Consider the following 20,486-nt stretch of genomic DNA (forward strand, 5'->3'; position numbering starts at 1 on the left):
CAGGGGCAGATTATTCCTCCCACTCTAAATTGTTAAGATTGAAGAATAACTGACTGTTTAATAAAAGAACAACTCAGCATTCAATAGAGTCAACTGGGTCCTGACACTCCTGAAACTTAAGTGTTAAGGGGGTGGATGATCCAGCTGATGAACTGACAGTTCTTTTCGTGAGGACAGTTATAAAATAACCGTAACTTCCTTACGCTCTCAAAGTGCTAATGTGTTCTAGCTTAAAGAACGACTTGGATGGCAATCACCTATTTCCCCTTCATTTCCATGGAAATCAATATTCTGTCTATGCCTACTTGATGTCATAAGCCAGGTTTAGCTACAGAGTTGAAATTAACAGGAGAAAATATTTTCTCAAAACCCAAAAACTATACAGTTCCAAAGTGGAGTCTCTGAGCACTTAAATGGACTTTACCATCGCTGCCACACGTCTATGAAACTGTTTTGTACCACCAGCTGAGCTGAATTACTGGGGAAAGGAAGAGACTTGGTCTCCTACTGGGCAGAGGAGTCAACCCAGGGCCAGGAAACTGGTGCGTCAGAAGCAGAATGAACAAATACACCAATATACGAGGGCTATAGGGGCTTAGGAGTCATAAATGGGAGTGGGAACTAGCATATACTGTGAAGTCAAAGTGAACTCAAGGTTTTTAGTATATATAGATGAATGGGTGTGAAAACAAACATAGATAAGCAACACATTTCTGGATAATTTGTCTGTTGAAGGACAGAGGTAGTGCTGCCACAGCACCAATCTAGGTTTTTAACACTTAGATAGGTCTTCACTACCATGAACCATGACTTTAGAGAAATGGCTAGTCTCAGAATTGGGAGAGGGAGAACAGAAGATGAGCTTGAAATGCCTTGAGGTGCTAGAATTGTAAGGAAATGTTCCCAGACCCTGGGGACACTTGAAAGGGCTCCTGCCAGCCAAAGCTGGAACAGGAGCTCCCAAATCAATCATGATTTCAGACAGACATGCAAGAATCCATGTTCTACAGTGATAGAATCAAATGGGGAGAAAATAAAATTCTCTTACAGTAGATGTCAATCAAATGTGGATGTTAGAATTAGATGTGATTATTAAAGTCACTATTTGCAATAAATGTTTCCAATAAAAGTCATTTTGGATACTAATACTTGAGGATAAAAAAAAAATGAAAGAAGCCAGGCACTGGTAGCTAACACTTGTAAGCCTCGCTATTCAGGAAGATCGCCTTTTAAAGCCAGCCCAGGCAGGAAAGTCCGTGAGACTCTTATCTCCAATAAACCATCAGAAAATCAGAAGTGGCGCTGTGGCTCATGTGGTAGAGTGCTTCTATTGAGCTTTAGAGCTGAGGGACAGCACCCAGGCCCAGAATTCAAGCCCCACAACTGACCAGAAACTGACCCCCCCCAAAATTGAGAAAGAACAGCCTGTTGCTATATCTCAACGTAGCTTCCCACAAGCTGGTGCCAGTGGGTCACGCCTGAGCAGGCTGAGATCTGAGGATCACCATTTGAAGCAATCCCAAGCCGAAAAATCCATAAAATACTTATCTCTAATTAGCACCAAAAAGCTGTGGCTCAAGTGGTAGAGTGCCAGCTCTGAGTGAAAAGCTAAGGGACAGCACCCAGTAGCCCAGTAGCTCAAGTAGCAGCACAAAATAAAACAAAACATGTGACACAACTCTTCAAACTTCTGTTACGCCCTTGGGAATTACATTTTAACTTCCAGAGCTAAAATGAAATGGTCCTGAGCAGTGAAGGAAAAACATTTAAAAAAAAAAAAAAGTTCTCTCTGTAAAAACCAGAGGGAGGGGGAGAGGACTGAAGGAGGAAAAGGCAAAAGTTCTGTTTGATTATTTTTCCTATAAACACAATTGACATGGTGAGTGAGCACAAAGAACCAAGGAGGAAATAAACCTAAACTTTTGTTTTCCTGGAAAGGAAGAGTCTCTAGTTCCCCTCACACTTCTACTGCCCCACCCCCATTCTACGCCTGTTCTACAGGTCTCTCAACACATTTCTCAGCTCCTGGGTTTCAATGTGTCATGTACATCTTCCATGTTAGCGGACCTCACCAGTATTTTAAATGACAAATTCTAAAACTATGACGAACGGGTGACATTTTCTATCAGTCGCATTCACTAGCCACAAGGGAAAATGGAAATCAATCTTTCTCAGCACGCTATTGTCCTAACAGCTGCCAGGACATATTATTCTTCCTAAGCAAAATGAACAGTAACAACAGAGCAAGGTAAAAGAATCTATTTGGGCATAACTCAGGCCAGCCCTGATTATAGCCCAGGCTGGCCTTGAACCTGTAATCTTCCTGAGTGCTACAATTACAGGTATGTGCCATCATACTTGGCTCCAGGGACTGCATTCCTATGAAGCTAGTTCCAACTCCAACTCTGCCATCAGCCATGTGCAGTTCAGATAAATTCTTTTTGTTCCTCAGGCTCCTTCATTTAATACCAAAACAGCGTCCCATTTTGCTGCACATTTTAAGATTTGAAGAGGTATATTTCAACTGATTTTTTTTCCTTTTAAAAATGAGTGCATTTTAAAAATTGTTGTTGCAAGCCGGGTGCTGGTGGCTCACGCCTGTAATTCTAGCTACTCAGGAGGCTAAGATCTGAGGATCAAGGTTCAAAGCCAGCCAGGCAGGAAAGTCCCTAAGACTCTTAACTCCTATTATCGGAAGTGGTGCTGTGGCTCAAGCGGTAGAGCACTCGTCTTGAGCTGAAGAGCGCAGGGACAGCGCCCAGGCCTAGTGTTCAAGCGCCACAATCGACAAAAAAAAAAAAAAAAAAAAAAAGTTGCAGAAACTGATAAGCAGATTCAAAAATGGGTAAAGGCCTAAAATCTAAAATTATCATACATAGGGAAAAAAATGTAGGTTCCTAGCTGTGTAATTTTAGATGAGGAAATGGTTTCTAAATGACGCCAATAGCACAAGAAGCCAAAAGGGGGAAAATTAAATTGGATGTCACCAAAATTACACTTTTGTGCTTCAAAGCACACTACCAACCGCAAAACGGATTTTTTTTCTTTTTCTTTTTGCAAATCATATATATTAGAGTTTAGTACTCAGAACTTTTTTTGGAGGGTGGGATGGATAGTGGGGTTTGAGCTCAGCACCTTGAGTTTGTTAGGCTTTGCTTGCTCCCAGCTGGCACTCTATTTCACTCATGGCTCTAGTCTGGTATTCTAGAAGGAGTAGTTAATTCTTTTGAACAGGCTAGCTTTATAAACCACAATTCTCCAGATCTCAGCCTCTTGAATAACTAGGATTACAAGTATGAGACACTAGTACCTGGCTCTAGGATGTATTTCTTTAAAACTTGTTAATATAACAGTGAAAAGAGAAACTAATTTTAAAAATAGGCAAGAGATTTGAACAGACATGACTCCAAAAAGCTAAAAGCACATGAAATGCTTGTGATGATTCATTAGGGAAACACAAATCAAAACCTTAAGGAGCTTGCTCTTCACATAGACCAGATGGAGAATAGCAAGTATGGGCAAAGATGCAGAGACCATGCACATTTCACTCATGTACTGGTGGCAATGTGAAATGGTATAGCCACTTTGGAAAACAGCTGGCAGTCCCCAAATCGGTAAGCAGAACCACCAAATGATCCAGCAATCTATTAAGATATAACTGGGAAAAATGAAAGTACATGTTCATACAAAACATCTTGTACAGGGGCTGGAAAGGTGGCTCAGTGGTAGAGCGCTTGCCTTGCATGCATGAGGCCCTGGGTTCGATTCCTCAGCACCACATAAGCAAAAAAAAAAAGAAAAAAAGAAAAAATCTGGAAGTGGTGCTGTGGCTCAAGTGGTAGAGCGCTAGCCTTAAGCTGAAGAGCTGAGGGACAGCGCCCAGGCCCAGAGTTCAGGCCCCAAGACTGGACCCCTCCCCCCCCAAAAAATCTTGCACACTAACGTCAAAGGAGCTTTCTTCATTAATAGCACCTCCCACCCTCCATAATGGAGAACAATCAATGTCCATCAACTAATGAAGGAATAAACAAAAGATGGTATAGTAGTGTAATGGAATGTAAGTCAACTACAAAAAGGACATGGACATAAAGTGTCATGGTGCACATCTATCAGCTCAGCACTCAGAAGGCTGAGACAGGCTATAAAACAAGATTATGTCTCAAAAAAGATACTACTACATGGCTACTGTATGGAAAACATGCTAAAAGGATGTTTACTAAAACATGATACCAAAACATGCTGCTAAACCCTGAACACATGCTATGTGAAAGAAGTCAGACACAAAAGGGCACATGTGGTATGACTCTTATTTTTATGAAATGTTCAGAAGAGACAAATCTGTAGACACAGAAAGATTTAATGATTGACAGGGGCTAGGAATTAGGAAAAATGGGAAGTACCTGCTACTGTATATGAGGTTTCCTTTTGGAATGATGAAAAAGTTATGGAATTACATAGTCACTGCTGCACAAATAAGAATATCCCCAAACCGATAATTTGCATACTTTAAAATAATGAATATTTTATGATATGTAAATTGTACGTCAATTTGAAAAAAACAAACAGTGAATGGCCCCCTTTAGAAAGCTCATTTCCTCATTTCCGTTTTAGGTCACCTACAGGGCCATGAAACCAGGAAAATAACTGTGATGATAACTGCATCGGGAATCCCACTGCAACAACACAGGAGTCCTTCCTTTTTCTTTTTTAAGACAAAGTCTCACAATGCAGCCCAGGCTGGCTGGCCTCTAACTTGCCATCTTCCTGCCTTAGGATCTGTGCCAGGATTAACATCATGTACCACCACACCTGGCGAAGATTTCTTTTCAGCAAAATTATTTCTATTTCTAAGCTGAAAATCTATCTTATATTTATTCTTGCTTTTAAACATCTCAATGTTTCTCTGAGCTCATAATTTAATCTCACTATTGTTTTCAATTTCTATTTTTCTAAAGTACCTGAGGCTACAAAAAAGCTTTTTAGGCATTTTAGTAACATTGTCATCTAGAAACAGGAAAGTATTGCTTTCTTGATGACTTTTTTTTTCAGCACAGCCATGCTCAAGTAGTGCTCTAAAATTTTGTTCATAGAATAGTAAAAAGGCTAGGCAAGAAATAGCTTTTTAAACACTGTAGTATTATAATGTAACAGGTAAAGCCAGATGTTTTGATCCATGGAACACTTGCAGCCTTTCCTTCCTCCTGGACTATAAATAGAATTATAAGGCCACTCTACAGAGTAAGGAGAGGAAAAGAGAAACAGTTTTGCAGTGCTAAGAAGAAAATATACCCTTTATATTTATCTTCTGAAACACTGTTTTGCTTATCTGGTTTTAGTATCAGAAGGCTGTGAACTTTGCATAAGCATTGTAATCCACAATGGAAGTTGTGAAAGCATTTGAAACAATAACATATTAAAGTCACATCTCAAGGTTAAAATATACATAGTTTCACCTCAGTTAAATAAGAAGATTGATGCTCTTATCAAGGCTAAGAGTGAAGAGTTCTACCATACATAAGAAGGAAGAATCAAGACCTTCCATGATTATTTTCTAGAAAATCAACAACACATTACAATAAGACAACATGGATTTCATTAAGCTAGTTCAATGAAAGTGGCTTATCTTCAGTTTGTATTCCTGGGGCAGCAAAGGATAACCTTATCCAATTTCAGTACAATTTTTGTAGTAATGTGTACAAAATACAACCATGAAACTTAGAAGAGACCAAGCCTAATATTTAGTTTCTAATTATAAAAACTTAAGTTCAGTATCCTTTCTTAAAAAATACAAAACTGAACAATTTCAAATATAGTCACCTAGTTGATAGGGTGTGACTAAAGTGTGTACCCACCTTAAAGATGGCAACACATCAAGGCTTTCTTCTGAATGACACGTATTCAAAAGACGATATTCTAATTCAAACTGTACAACAAAAGCGCTTCAAAGCCAGGCACCAGTAGCTCATGCCTGTAAGTCTAGCTACTCAGAAGGCTGAGATCTGAGGATTGCAGTTCAAAGCCAGCACAGGCAGGGAAGTCCATGAGACTCTTATCTCCAATGAACCACCAGAAAAGTAGAAATGTCGCTGTGGCTCAAAGTAGAAGAGTGCTAGCTTGAGCAAAAAGAGCTTAGGGACAGAGCCCAAGCCCCAAGTTCAAGCCCCACAACTGACAAAAAACAAAAAAGCTTATCAAAATAAGAAATGGGAGAAATAAAAATTTATTCCTAACAAAATGTGTGTATCTCACACTGGAGTAAGTCACTGGGAAATGCAGGCAAGGAGTTTACCACTCCATGTGAAAACAATCACATATCAGGATTCACAAGAGGAGTCATAGCATGTATGATATGTTTTTGTCTTTAAATACCCAAGCTTCAAAAAACTGTCCTACCAATTTGGTTTGTCTTATTTCCTTATTTTCTTGTAGCACGTCTTTTCTAAATAATTCTCCCTTTTCATTTCAGAAAATATTAAGAAACAGTTTGCAAGAATACATGCAGACATGTTTCTCTAAGGCCAGAAACTGGTTTGCTAAGGTGCACTGCTGTATTCAAGTAAAAGCCTTCTTCAGGTAAGGGGTCTATAAATTTAGAACCCATCATCTTTAACCCTTGGGCTGTACCCTATTAGGACCTCCATCACTCTGAAAGTTAAAAGGTATAGTGCGCATGAAGTAGGGACAACATGGTCTCTATTCACATTTTTCTGTTTTCTGCAGTGCTGGGGATGAAATCCAGACTATGTACATGCTAGACAAGCACTCTACCACTGAGCTACATACCATGTCCTCCACTGACATTTTTTCAAGATCTAATACATGTTCAGTCTTTCAGGCAGATTTTTTTGTATGTTACAAAACAAAACAGCAAAAGCATAGAATGAGATAGGAATCCTTTTTTCTTAGAAAGGTCAAGCAGATACTTCTTGACATCATGTCCTTTACACAATGGCATACTGTTCATATAAAAGGTCTCTTATCCTATAAAAGTCTTGACAAAGGCAGCCTTCTAATCCAATGCGTCCAGTTTCCGTCTAGAAACCAAATTAAAAACAGTTCTTTAGCACGTTTTCTATTCATTAACAAGCAGACATAATAACCAAAATATATTAGGCTACCTTATGATTGGTAAGGAAAGGGTTATCCTGACTCACATACTACAGACATAATATTCAGGCAGTAAATCATATGGATACATAAATGTTAGAATTCAAGTAATAAGTTTTCCCTAAAACTATATATATATATATATGTGTGTGTGTGTGTGTGTGTGTAATATTTTGACATTCACCTTAATAAGCCTTAAAAGTCATCATATGAATATAAAGTACTTTGTGAGAATGCCCATCAAGAATTACAGAATCCAAAATGAGAAAATATCAAAAACATGCTCAATTCAGCGCTTACTAAAAACAAAACTTACTCTACGGACTGCTACTTGATTGTTGCACACAAGAACACCTCCGACAAATTCAGCTTGAATCCCCTCCCGCAAAAGAACTTGCTTGAAGTCTGATAGTCTTGGTTCATTCATAAAAACAGATTGATGTCCAGGAACCTTGGATAAGGTCAAAGGGGAAAGAATAACTTCAAATAAAACATCATACACAAAGTTGGACTGAAAAAAGGGAATACTGGCCAGGTGCCAGGGGCTCATGCCTATAATCCTAGCTACTCAAGAGGCTGAGATCTGAGAATCCCCGTTTGAAACCAGCTTGGACAGGAAAAGTCCATGAGACTCATCTCCAATTAACACCAGAAAACTGGAAGTGGCACGTTGGCTCAAAGTGGTAGAGCGCTAGCTTTCAGTGAAAAAGCTCAGAGACAGCACCTGGGCCTAAGTTCGAGTCCTACAACCGACTCAAAAAAAAAAGGTGAAGCACTGAATGTTCTTCCCTCAAGTGGAGACTGTAAAATCACATTCCAAGTTTGTTATCCTGGATTTTACTTCATCCGTTAACATTTCCCTCACATTTTGTGATGTTTCAGAACGTTATTAGTCATGCCTCCTAATAACAGAGATGTGTGGTAATGTTAGGCTTTTTGCTCACCCACTTGCCAGAGGGTCAACTGGAGTGCCAAGAGGCAGAACTAAACCAAAACTCACTTTCCAGATCGCGCTCTTCTGCTTAGTTCAGAGGATAATTCTTTCCTAATTCATCTCCATTCCTTTCCCTCTGAGTGAAAGCCATGGATGGCACGGGTACAGAGTCAGAAAAGCAAGTGGTTCTTGCCTAATGCTGGAGCTTTCAAACTGCATAAAGGGCTCTCACTTTAGCGGAGAGAAGAAAAAAGACTGTAATTCCTTCTCTCAGCTTCAAGAGTTGTACAAGGGAATCCAATGCAGAGGCTGCCTCTCTAGTCTACATTACAGCAGGGCTAACGATCTCACTTGACAAGCACCTAAGACTAGTTTTAATACTATTCTAAGTCTTATCACCTAAATCTTTTCTTTTTCTTTTTTAATAATTATTTTTACCATACATTAGTTGTACAAGAGTGGGTTTCATTGTGACATTTCCAAACATACATATATTTTCATATATGTTAACAAACTATTTCAACCATATTCATCCTCACTCACCCTCCACACCCACATTTCTCTTCACAAGAGGACTCCCCAATGGACTCCTCTACTTTTCTGTCATTATTCTGTAAAGCTGCATTAGCTGTCTCAAGCTTTCAGAGCCATGGTAGCTCATATGCATACCCATGATGCCTTTATCAGAGTAACGCGATTGCTTTCTCTTTTCTCACTCCCCAGCCCCCTATTGAGCAGGGGAGGCTTCTCTATCTTCTGCTGTCTTCTTTCTATTCTCCCTTAAACTTTTTTGCTGTTGTTGTCGTTTTAGGTTATTGTTTTTTGTTGCTAGTCCTACAGCTTGAACTCAAGGTCTAGGCACTGTCTCTGAGCTTTTGTGCTCAAGATTACTACTCTGCCACTTGAGCTATAGCTCTACTTTTGTTTTTTTTATTATTATTAATTAGAGATAAGTCTCATGGACTTTTCTACTTAGGCTGGCTTCAAACTACAATCCTCAGATCTCAACCTCCCAAGTAGCTAGGATTCCAAGCATGAGACATTAGTGCCCAGCCCCTTTTCTCAAGGTTTTATGGTCTTTATTATAGCAATCGTTTAATTCCTTGGTTAAGTTTCATTATCTAAAATCCTTTTTAATGAGCCAGATCTCTCCTGAGAACATGTACATACTAGGCTAGAGTTATACCTATACTTAATGAAAGATTTCTAGCTGTATCAAACCCAAAAGTGATTTAAAATCTGCAATCATAGCTAATCAGGAGGCTGAGATCTGAGGATCCCAGTTCAAAGACAAAAAGGCCATGAAACTCTTATCTCTAGTTAATGAGCAGAAATCCAGAACTGGAGACATAGCTCAGGTGGTAGAGCATCAGCCTTGGGCAAAAAAGCCAGGCAAGTGTGCAAGGCCCTGAGTTCAAGTTCTAATACTGGAACAAAACATATGACATTCTTAAAACACTATAAATCTCCTGATTTAAAGCAGGCAGGTGCTCCTCAACAATCAAACTTGGTATTTAAAAATCCATACTAAAAAACAAAAAACAAATGACATCACAAAAAAACAGTATGTCTTTAAAAGAATATTTGTTAAAGGGTTCTTTAAAGTTATCATCCATAGCCATAAAAAGTTAACACAGCCCAGCACTGGTGGCTCACGCCTGTAATCCTAGCTACTCTGGAGGCTAAGATCTGAGGATCATGGTTCAAAGCCAGCCTGGGCAGGAAAGACCGTGAAACTCTTATCTCCAATAAACCACCAGAAAACTGGAAGTGGCTCGTAGCTCAAGTGGGAGAGCACTAGCCTTGAGCTGAAGAGTTGAGAGACAGCACCAGGCCCAGAGTTCAAGCCCCATGACCAACCAAAAAAAAAAAAAGAGTTAACACATACGTAGAAACATATCTTGAATAATTTTTTCTAAGAACTCCAAAATTAGCCTACATAAAACCTATTTCAGGTGATTCAAAACACAAGAGGAAAGCGGGAAGATGACAAATTAAGAATGAGCTATAGGGGCTGGGAAGGTGGCTCAGTGGTAGAGCGCTTGCCTTGCATACATGAGGCCCTGGGTTTGATTCCTCAGCACCACATAAGCAAAAAAGAAAAAAGCCGGAAGTGGCGCTGTGGCTCAAGTGGTAGAGTGCTAGCCTTGAGCTGAAGAGCTGAGAGACAGCACCCAGGCCCAGAGTTCAGGCCCCATGACCTGACCCCCCCCCAAAAAAAAAGAATGAGCTACCGCAAGCTCAGGCTTTCTTACCTCGTGAGGTGGCAAGGGTTCCAGAGTAGGGATGACCTCACTCTCCTCCCCGGTTTCTTTCTCGTCATCTCCAAACAGGCTTTTCATGGCTTTCTGCTGTGCTAGAACACTGGAATCTGAAGGCGCATCTACTTGCATTTCTGAGTCCTCTCCATCATCCTTGAGCTCTCCTTCTTCCAAAATAACGCCCGTGTCCACTTTGGAAACCCTCATGTCTAAGACACCATCAATCCATGCTAATTCTGCATCTTTGGCCTTACAAAACTGAAGGGAGCTGACAAGTGAGTCTTTTAATCTCACCTGGATATGCAAACAGAAGGAAGAGGAAGAAAATTCATAGTACAAATGAGCAAATTAAATATAGCTTCTTGGGCTACGAATGTGGCTTAGTGGTAAAGTGCTTGCCTAGCATGCATGAAGCCCTGGGTTTGATTCCTAGTTACCATATAAAGAGAAAATGCCAGAAGTGGTGCTGTGGCTCAAGTGAGAGAATGCTAGCCTTGAGCAAAAGAAGCTCAGGGACAGGCCCTGAGTTCAAGTCCTAGGACTGGCAAAAATAAATAAAGCAAACTTCTTATTGTCATTTTCTAACCCTGGTAATGTGATTAAAATCTGAAAAGCTGATATTCATTATGATCTGTATGACCAAATTACCTGTAAGATCCTGAGAGCACTTGTCTGTTCCAATGTACAAATTCATAACCTAGCCTGCACAGTAGAACCACACACAGTTGCTTTTGTTCATTTTAACACCAGGGCCTTCCTCCAGGACTCCTGACATAACCAGTGAGATGCACACCACATTACTGGGCCTCATGTGTAGCCATCGTGGCAATCACTGGTACTGGTCGTACTCAGCTATTGGTTCACACACAAGCTGCTGTGTGAATTATGCAATCTCCCATCTCCATGTCCTTAGAATGCTGCTTCCACTTGCCCTTCCCAGAATTATTTTTCTGCCTAATAAGCTGTTGTGAGCTATTTCTTCCAGATACAGACATCATAGTTACCTAAAGCTGTCACTATCACCCATAACCAAAGATGTCTTCATTCTCTCCCATGTGCTCAGTTCTGTTTTCTAGATCTGTCTCCATTTGTTTCAGTTAGAAGAACCTTGATAGCTGTGATAATTGTTGAACCTGTATTCGCTTTACTTCTATAGTTTTGCAAATATTATTTGCTCAACCTGGAAGTCCCCTTGCCCCTCTCTTCATACTTGGTTTTATATATATATATATATATATATATATATATATATATAAAGACCCATTTAAATATATATCAGCTCTTACTCACGCCAAGAACCTTTTTCTGAGCATCCACATTTGGAAGCCAGACATTGGTTGGCTCCCATCTGTAAACCCAGCTAATTCAGGAGACTGAGATTTGAAGATTATGGTTCAAAGCTAGCTCAGGCAGGAACTCCAATAACCATCAAAAAGCCAGAAATGGTGCTAAAGCTCAAAGTGGTAGAGCACTAGCCTTGAGCACAAAAGCTCAGGGACAGTGGCCAGGCCACAGGGGATATATATACTCAGACCAACAGACCCCCTCCACATCCTCCAGATTTAGGTCAGGGCTCTAGTACTTTCCTAGTACCCCTACAACTACTTCTGTCAGATACATACATGGAGAAAATTCTATGTGCTCACTCAAACCCTGTGGACTATGGACTGCTAGAGCAAGGTACCATGTCTCTCTCTCTTACTCTGTATTCCTAATAAACCTGCCTTTTTTTGTTGCTTGTTGTAGAGTTTAAATTTAGGGTCTGGGTGTTATCCTTGAGCTTTTGTGTTCAAGGTTAGAGCTCTACCAATTTGAGCCATAGTTCTACTTCAGTTTCCTGGTGGTTAATTGGAGATGAAAGTCTCACAAACTTTCTTGCCTGGTCTGGCTTTGAATGCAATCCTCAGATCTCAGCCTCCTGAGTAACTAGGATTACAGGCATGAGCCACTAGCACCCAGCCATGTACCTGTCTTAATCTGCAACAAAAGGGTTAATTTCCATGCAGCTCAGCAGCTCACCTGGTAGCAGCTTACTTACTTGGTAGATATGAGTTTCACTGGTGGCATCAACAGTCTCATGTAGCTTTGGCATGTACACTTTAATATCTTTCCCTCCAAAGGCACGGCAGCACTCTGCCAGATCTTGACTGGCTTCTGGTGGGCCATGGACAATGATCAACTGCCTTGGTTTCATCTGATTAATGATTTTTTTAATGGAATCCCCATCAGAGCGCCCTTCATAGTCTATGTAAGTAACCCTGGCCCTGTAATTAGACATGATTTGAGCTTAGTTTTCTGACAATTCTCAAAGTAGGCTTTTAAAAAGCAACTTTTATTCTCAGGAAGGAGATGGAAACAACATAAAATGAAGATTTGAGAAATATGTTATATTTATTAATACGTATTATTTATATCTTAGCTCTAGATGATTCAGAAAATAAAATTTTCAAACAACCATTTACTGTATTATTAACTATGCTAAGTAAAAAGGGGTTTTGGTGGTATTGGGGTTTGAACTCAGGACCTCATGCTTGCTGGGCTGGTGTTCTACCACTTGAGCCACACCACTAGCACTGCTTTTATTGCTGTTGTGTCCATACTGAGGCTTAAGCTCCAGGCCTCAACTTGGCTTTTTCACTCAGGGGTGGCACTCTACCACTTGAGCCATACTTCTACTTCTGGCTTGTTACTGGATATTTGGAGATAAAGATCTTAAAATCTGTCTTTGAACCATAACTTTCAAACTCAGCCTTCTGAGTAGATGGGTTTATAAGCTACCAGTGCCCAGGGTTCCAGCGCTGCTTTTTGCCTGTTATTTTGCATAGTCTTACAGACTTTTCTGCTTGGACTGACCTCAAACCAAGTTCCTCTGGATCTCAGCTATTACAGATCTCAACTAAGAACAGCTTCTCAGCTATTCTTGAATATCTTGGATTACAGACCTGAGCCGCCAGCACCAGGTAGAAAAAAAGTTCAGCTACTTCCAGGCATACCACATTTTCTACAAATGAGATCATCAGAGATGCTTAAGGAGTATATTTTCTGAAACAAGCAGTCAATCAGAAAAATTAAACTTGTGACTTAACAATGTTCTCTTTTATTTCCCACTAGAGTTACTATGGCTAGAAATAATATTTCTTTATGTAAGCATATAATTTAATGGGTCAACTTTTGTCTTCCCACTACTAAAAAAATTACTTTGACATTACATGTCATCAATGAAGAAAAAAACACCATCCTACTTTGCTTTCAAGGAAAAAGAAATTAAAATTTTAAAGCATAAATATAACTAGAAAATAATCAGAAACTTCACATTTGAACCAATGTAAATTATCTAACTCAAGTGCTAGAAATTTTGTAATTTTCTAAATGCAACAAAAGCACTTACTTGATTTCTATAGATTCTGTTGTAGAAATACACTTGGTAGGAACATCAGATAAATCTTGATCCATAGGTTCATCTCCATTTGTCAAACCAGATTCCAATTTGCTTTTTTCTTCTTCAGTAGCTTGAAGTTCTGGCACTAAGAAATCCTCTGGTCTAAATAAGAAATCTCTAATTAGAAGTAGTAAAAAGCAAGCTAATGTTACATAATACGTACAACTAACTAGGAGGCAGCATAATTTTAGACCCCTTAAATATTTCAAGACTTGAGGCTGGGAAGGTGGCTCAGTGGTAGAGTGCTTGCCTTGCGTGCATGAGGCCCTGGGTTCAATTCCTCAGCACCACATAAGCAGAAAAAAAAAAAAAAATTTCAAGACTTAAGCCAGGCATCAGTGCTCCTATCTGTAATCCTAGCTACTCAGGAAGCTGAGATATGAAGCTCGAGATTCAAAGCCAGCCTGGGAAGGAAAGTCAGTGAGACTCTTATCTCCAATAAACTATTCAGAAAAAACTAGAAGTGGTGCAGTGGCTCAAGTGGTAGAGCGCTAGCCTTGAGCACAGAGAAGCTCAGGGACAGAGCCTGAGCTCAAGCACCAGGATGGAGGGAAACATTTCAAGACTTAAACATATGTTTGACCCCAAACCAATGGAATTTCATAGTATCAAGTGTCAGATGACTATATTCATATATTATGATTTTCATAACCACTAAAGTGTGCTTTTAGCTCACATGGTGTAGACTAGTGAAAGTCCTCTAGACAGGTCACTGCGAGATCCCAATGGCTATAGCAAGTACTCCTATAATCTAGCCCTGCATTCTTTGTAATATTTATTTCTCAGTGAGGTGTTGGTGGCTCATGCCTATAATCCTAGCTACGCAGGAAGCTGAGATCTGAGGATCATGGTTTGAAGCCAGCCCGGGCAGGAAAGTCCTTGTTAGATTCATATCTTCAATTAATCACTCAAAAGCCAATAATAGAGGGCTGGGAAGGAGGCTCAGTGGTAGAGTGCTTGCCTTGCATGCATGAGGCCCTGGGTTCCATTCCTCAGCATGACATAAGCAAAAAGAAAAAAGCCGGAAGTGGTGCTGTAGCTCAAGTAGTAGAGCGCTAGCCTTGAGCTGAAGAGCTGAGGGACAGAGCCCAAGCCCAGAGTTCAGGCCCCACGACCGGACCCAAAAAAATTAGGAAATGGAAAAACTTGGAAAAAATTATATTAAGTGAAGTAAGCCAGGCCCAAAGAAACGTAGGTCCCATGGTTTCCCTTATTTGTAATATCTAGTATATGTATGAGTCAAGAGGAAAAGGTCAGATAATGTGATGTCAGGAAAATGAACCCTTAGATGTGTATTTTAATGTTTTTTTTCTTTCATGCATGTGTTTCTAACACATTTATAAGATTATCTCTTTGTTGCTTTGTATGTCCCTCCTCCACAGTATAACCCCTGCTTTCACTATATTTGATGTCAGTATAACTTGTGGAGGAGATGGGGTAAAACCAGTTGTTTAAGGATACAGGTGGACCTGTTGCAACAATGAGAAGTACAAGTTGTCATGTCCAAAACGAGCTTTACAACGTTGGTGCGGGGGGGTGGGAGAGGGAGGAGAAGGATTGGGATTAGGGGGGGAGGGGGGAGGCTGGGAAGGGATGTGAAGGATAAACAAAGGAGGAGGCTGCAATGCTTGGTAAGAAATGTACGCATTATCCTGCCCATGTAACTGTAACTCCTCTGTACAGTATGTTCACAAATAAAATTAAATTAAATTTTAAAAAAAATAAAAAATAAAAAAATAAACCAATAGTAGAGCTATGGCTCAAAGTAGTAAAACACTAGCCTTGAGCAAAAATAGCTTAACAGTGCCCAGGCCCACAGTTCAAGCCCCATGACCAACAAAAACAAAAAAATAAAAATTATTTCTTATAAATTTCTGTGGTTTCTTTCACCAAATCTCAATACCTTAGAGCTCAATATCTCAATATCTTAGAGCTCTCCTCATGTACTTAAGTGCCCCAGTTCTTTCCTTTCTGCCCAAAGAAAGCAGACAATTCTGTAAAATACAAATTAACTCCCTGTAAGCTTTTATCTTTATTTTGATGTATGAGTATCATCTATCTTTACTTATGAGTGCTAAAGTAAAACATAAACATATTCTTAACAGTCTCTCATCACTTACCTGTAATTGTCCCAAGTCCACTCCCACTCTTCCCAAACACCTAGGTTGCTGCCTCAACTCTGCTGCTTGAGCCATACCCCCAGCCCTGTTTGCTCTGGTTATTTTTCAGATAAGGTCTTGCTTTGTGCCCAGGCCTAGATATGATCCTCCAACTTGTGCATCCTACTGAAGTTGGGATGACTGACACGTACTATCATAACCAGCTTTTTGCTGTTGAGATGAGGGGGTAGGAGGGGGTCTCAAAAATACTTTGCTTAGGCTGGTTTAGAAGCACAATCCTCTTGATCTCAGCATTTTATGTGCCTCGGATGACAAGAACTCATTACTGTGCCCAGATACTGGATGAAATGATGTCTTATTAACTTTTTGTCCAGGCTAGTTTTGAACCACAATTTTGATTTCTACTTCCCAAGTAGCTAATCTCAAATCATCTTTTTAAGCTTTTCACACAACCAAGTTAGGAAATATTTTCCCTTAACAACAATCTTCTAGATGTTCTTCAACATTTCAGTACTTACCAATCTTTTTAACCCTTTCAAATCAAGGTAGTGAGAAGCTAACAAAATATATATGGTGGCCAGAAAGATCAAATTCACTAGGCTGAACTAACAGTTAATACCTCCAGTCTGTTAGAAAGATAAATTTGTTTTGCTCACATACTTGATAATCTCTCCATACTCATCCCATTTAATTCTTTCTTCTGGGGCAGGAAACATAGGATAGGACTTCTTTGCCTGTTTGAAGAAACTTCCTTTCCGACTACCTTCCCCTTTCATCATCAGATCATGCTTTGTCTTATGAGCTGATGGCTGGTCAATATCTTCCTCCACATCACTCTCATCACTGGAATCTATGTCTGCCCTAGGAGGATTTGAGAATAGATCACAGAATTATTACTGTGAATTAGTAGTCAGTACAATTAAACCAATATTAAGTTATAAAGCAGTACTGAATATGACTGAATCAATATTTTAGGAAACTTAACATTAACTGCTAGCTAATACATATTTAGGTTAATATGAAAGGATTTAGTGTTTTCACCATTTGAAAGATAAAACAAAAGTAATGCAGTCCAAAGGAAATAAGGAAATTTGGGTATTTTCATTTTTGTTTCTGTTTTGAGGTAAGGTCTCATTATGTAGCTCAGGCCAGCCAAAATTGACTATGTAACATAGTGTGGCCTTAGCCTCTGAAGTGCTGGAATTACAGGCCTGTGCCCAATGCCCATCTAAGTATTTTCAACTGAATGCTAGTACTAGGAATACATTCTTTTCATATTACATACATAACTTACTCTTTTGATTGCTCCAGTTTTTTGGCAGCTTCTTTCTTTAGTTTTTCTTTTTCCAAGTATTCCTCAAGCTCTTTCCCTTCAAGCTTCACACGTTTCCTCAACTACAAAAGTGAGCCGACAAAAGGAAATACCAATATTAGGGTGAAGATAGTGGGTGTATAAGAAACTGTCCCCTATCTTTAAGCTTTCTGCAGAAATTAATGAAGTTCCTATTGGATGCAGTTTTAGATCCTAGTCTATTAAAATAGGTACTGTCACTTATCTAGGAAAGATTTAAATCAAACTAGTTAAAATGCAACAATCAAGAAAAGAAAATACAGAACAGTATTTCTATAATTTGGAGTAGAGGAGGCCACATAAATCCCAAGGCCATAAAATTCACAACAGAAAAGATGAATACAATACCATAAAAAAGTAAGATCTTGAGCATTTCAAATCTCATAAAATCAAAGTAAGTTGAGGAAAACATGGGCAGCAATGCTACTACCAGAAGCTACTTTTTTCCAAACAGTGTTTCCAAATGAAAAAGAAAGTAATGTATCTAAATAGACAAAATATATAAAGGTAATTTACAAAATAAGAACAGGTAAAATACATATGAAAAGAGATTTCACTTTACTAATGATTTAGAAAAAGGCAAAATATTTTTAAAAATACAATTTATTCACTTTTGGTAATGGTATTGGTGATAGAGAAAAATAGACAGATTTTGGAAATAACAGGACTAGCACTGAGACATTGGTGTAATGTTTAGAGGAAAGCAAGGAATTAAAAAGTAAGTTATACTTATCTGTGCCTTACTAAACTGTGCAGAACATGGTTCTTTGGAGGGGAGAAGCAGGGTTGGCAAAGGGGACATGGGAGCACTGGTCATATTCTACTTCTTGATCTCAGTACAAGTTTGACAGGTATATTCCATGTGAGAAAATTAGAACATGCACTAACTTTGAGTATATATTAGGCTTCAGGGAATATTCCTAGATTTCTGTCTGGAGTACATATGTGGAAAGTGCTGCAATTCCCAGAAAGAAAACAGAGAAAGGCAGCTTCAGAAGAGTAAACATTGTTTGGGATATGATTGAGTAGGAAAAAAAAAACAAAAAAACAAAACATGCCAGACAATGAAAAGGAATGACTACAGAAAACATATTCATAGGACAGTGAGCAGGGAAAGAATCCTGAGTAGTATTCTTTAAAAATTAAAAGCCTGATACATTGTATTTCTGCTGCTTCTGATTAGGATGCTTCTAAAAATCATCTTCTATTTTTTTCCAAATTTTCAATGTTCTTTTAATTCCTCAAATGGCATACTGGCATTAATTGAATTTCTAGTAATTACAATTTTCAAATTTATACTTCATACCTAGAGAAACTGCTTCAAATACTTCTGAGTTCTTTTAGCTTGGTATTAATTTCTAAGTTGCTAAATAAACCAAGACAGTATTTTACGTTTAAGCTTGCTTGGAATCCTTGATCAGAATTTAGTTACTAATACTATGCTACTCTTAGCAGAATGAAATGCAGTCATCTAAGACCATACAATTTTTCTAGCTATTAACCATCCCATCCACTTCTCAGATGCTATAAATTAGAGTCAATGAAACTAGTTTTTGGGCTCGGTTAAGCAAAACCATCTTTTAGCATATTGGTTATTCAACTGTGTTTTGGGAATTAACATAGCAGTTATAGAGTAGGTTAGTGTATGGCTGATGGTAAGATCAAGGAATTCTGTCCTAACTGCTTCTACTTCTCTGATAAGTTTGAGAGAAAGTTGACTGTTATGGATGAGACTGAGAATGAGCTGTAAGATGCCTTCCAGTTTAAGCGCTCTCAAGTTTGTGCTATTATAGGATCTCTACTGGTATTGTTGAAGTCCTGAAACAACTTTAAGTTTTATTTTTTGTCACTAATTTTTATCTATCATGCACAGTGTACCCCTCAAAATAGTTAACAAGTTTGCATGCAGGTGCTTACCTCTATTTCTGTAATTTTTTCAGAAGGATTATCTATTAGGAATCGTGCTAAAGTCCCAGGAGTTGTCCTGTAAGTTAGAATGATTGAGTTTTTAGGGTCCTGACACCATTGAATAAAGAGATCCCTTGAAAATCCGCATTCCAGGTCAGGCTGGCTGGCAAGTACAACTTTGGGACTCGGTACTCGAGCCAAGTCAGAAAGACCATGGCACAAAGAGAGATGGCGAAACTGAAATGGGTTATTTCTTTTGTCTTCAAAACATCTCATCAACTTATCACTCATCCATTCTACCTAATACAGGGAGAAAAGATAAACATAATTAGAAAATATTCTAACTACAATGTACTCTACAATAGTTAAGAAATTCACATCCTCTCTTGTTTTAGGTTCCTTTTCCCCATTAGTTGCTTGAATTTGTACTATTTTGACAAGCAGCTTCTTTCCTGCTTTTTTAAATAACCATTAGCCCCTCCTACTCCAGTTTTCATCCCTAAAAATCCAACTTTGCACTGTTATATTTATAAATCACCTTAAGTCTTCGTGAGAAGGCAAGGTAATGTTCTAAATGAATAGCTTAGCATACAGCTCTTTCCAAGGGAGAGAGCTTAGTGAAAGAGTAATGAATATTTATATGAGATTGGTTCTATTTTAGTCTTTATTTTATAGATCAACCAAGAGTTAGAAAAGCAATATAAGCCAGATAAGGTGGTATGAAACTATAATCCCAGAGACTCGAGCGTTTGAGGCAGGAGGATGGCAACCTGGACAACTTAGCTATACCATGTCTCAAAAAAAATTTTTTTTTGGTTGACGTTTAAATTCGGGGCTTTGCTAGGTACAGGCATTCTACTACTAAACCACGCCTCCAGCCTTTTTTACACTGTTATTTTTGAGATAGGGTCTCACTTCCTGCCCAGACATACATTTGGACTACATTCCACTTATTTTAGTAACTGAGATGATAGACAGTCCAGCTTCTAAGTTAAGATGGAATATTGCAAACTTTTCTGCTCAGGCTGGCTTTAAACCATGATAACACCATTCTTGGCCTCCCAAGAAGCTTGGGTTGTAGGCATGACCCACTCAGCTTTAAAATAAAATTTTAAAAGGGACGGAGATATAAGTTAGTGGTACAGTGCTTGTCTAGCAGGGAATATGTCCTATGCTCGATCCAGTCTCTTTGTCTCTCTGTCTCTCTCTCACACACACAAAAACAACCTGCTCAATTTGCAAAATGGGGATACAAATAGAAACTACTTTATAGGATGCAGATGGATTAAATGAAATACACATAAAACACACAGGCAGCCAATTGTTGTTTAGCTACTATTATTAACAACTTCACCAGAAAAAAAAA

General features: G+C 38.9%; 1 protein-coding gene across 2 annotated transcripts in view; it reads right to left on the minus strand.

The window, feature by feature from the left end:
• Positions 1–6,204: 6,204 nt before the first annotated feature.
• Cpsf2 (cleavage and polyadenylation specific factor 2) overlaps positions 6,205–20,486 on the minus strand; it is a 31,793-nt gene continuing 17,511 nt past the window's right edge. For both annotated transcript variants that reach the window (XM_042692624.1, XM_042692623.1), the window contains exons 9-16: positions 19,130–19,420; positions 17,156–17,256; positions 16,522–16,722; positions 13,691–13,843; positions 12,341–12,566; positions 10,297–10,596; positions 7,424–7,558; positions 6,205–7,034 (exon numbers count right to left, since the gene is read on the minus strand). In XM_042692624.1, coding sequence (XP_042548558.1) covers positions 6,942–7,034; positions 7,424–7,558; positions 10,297–10,596; positions 12,341–12,566; positions 13,691–13,843; positions 16,522–16,722; positions 17,156–17,256; positions 19,130–19,420 — 1,500 coding nt within the window. In that variant the 3' untranslated portion in view covers positions 6,205–6,941. The remainder of the gene's footprint in view (positions 7,035–7,423; positions 7,559–10,296; positions 10,597–12,340; positions 12,567–13,690; positions 13,844–16,521; positions 16,723–17,155; positions 17,257–19,129; positions 19,421–20,486) is intronic.

The sequence above is a fragment of the Dipodomys spectabilis genome, unplaced genomic scaffold (assembly GCF_019054845.1).
Source record: "Dipodomys spectabilis isolate Male_0828 unplaced genomic scaffold, ASM1905484v1 ptg000157l, whole genome shotgun sequence".
Classification (NCBI taxonomy): Eukaryota; Metazoa; Chordata; class Mammalia; order Rodentia; family Heteromyidae; genus Dipodomys; species Dipodomys spectabilis.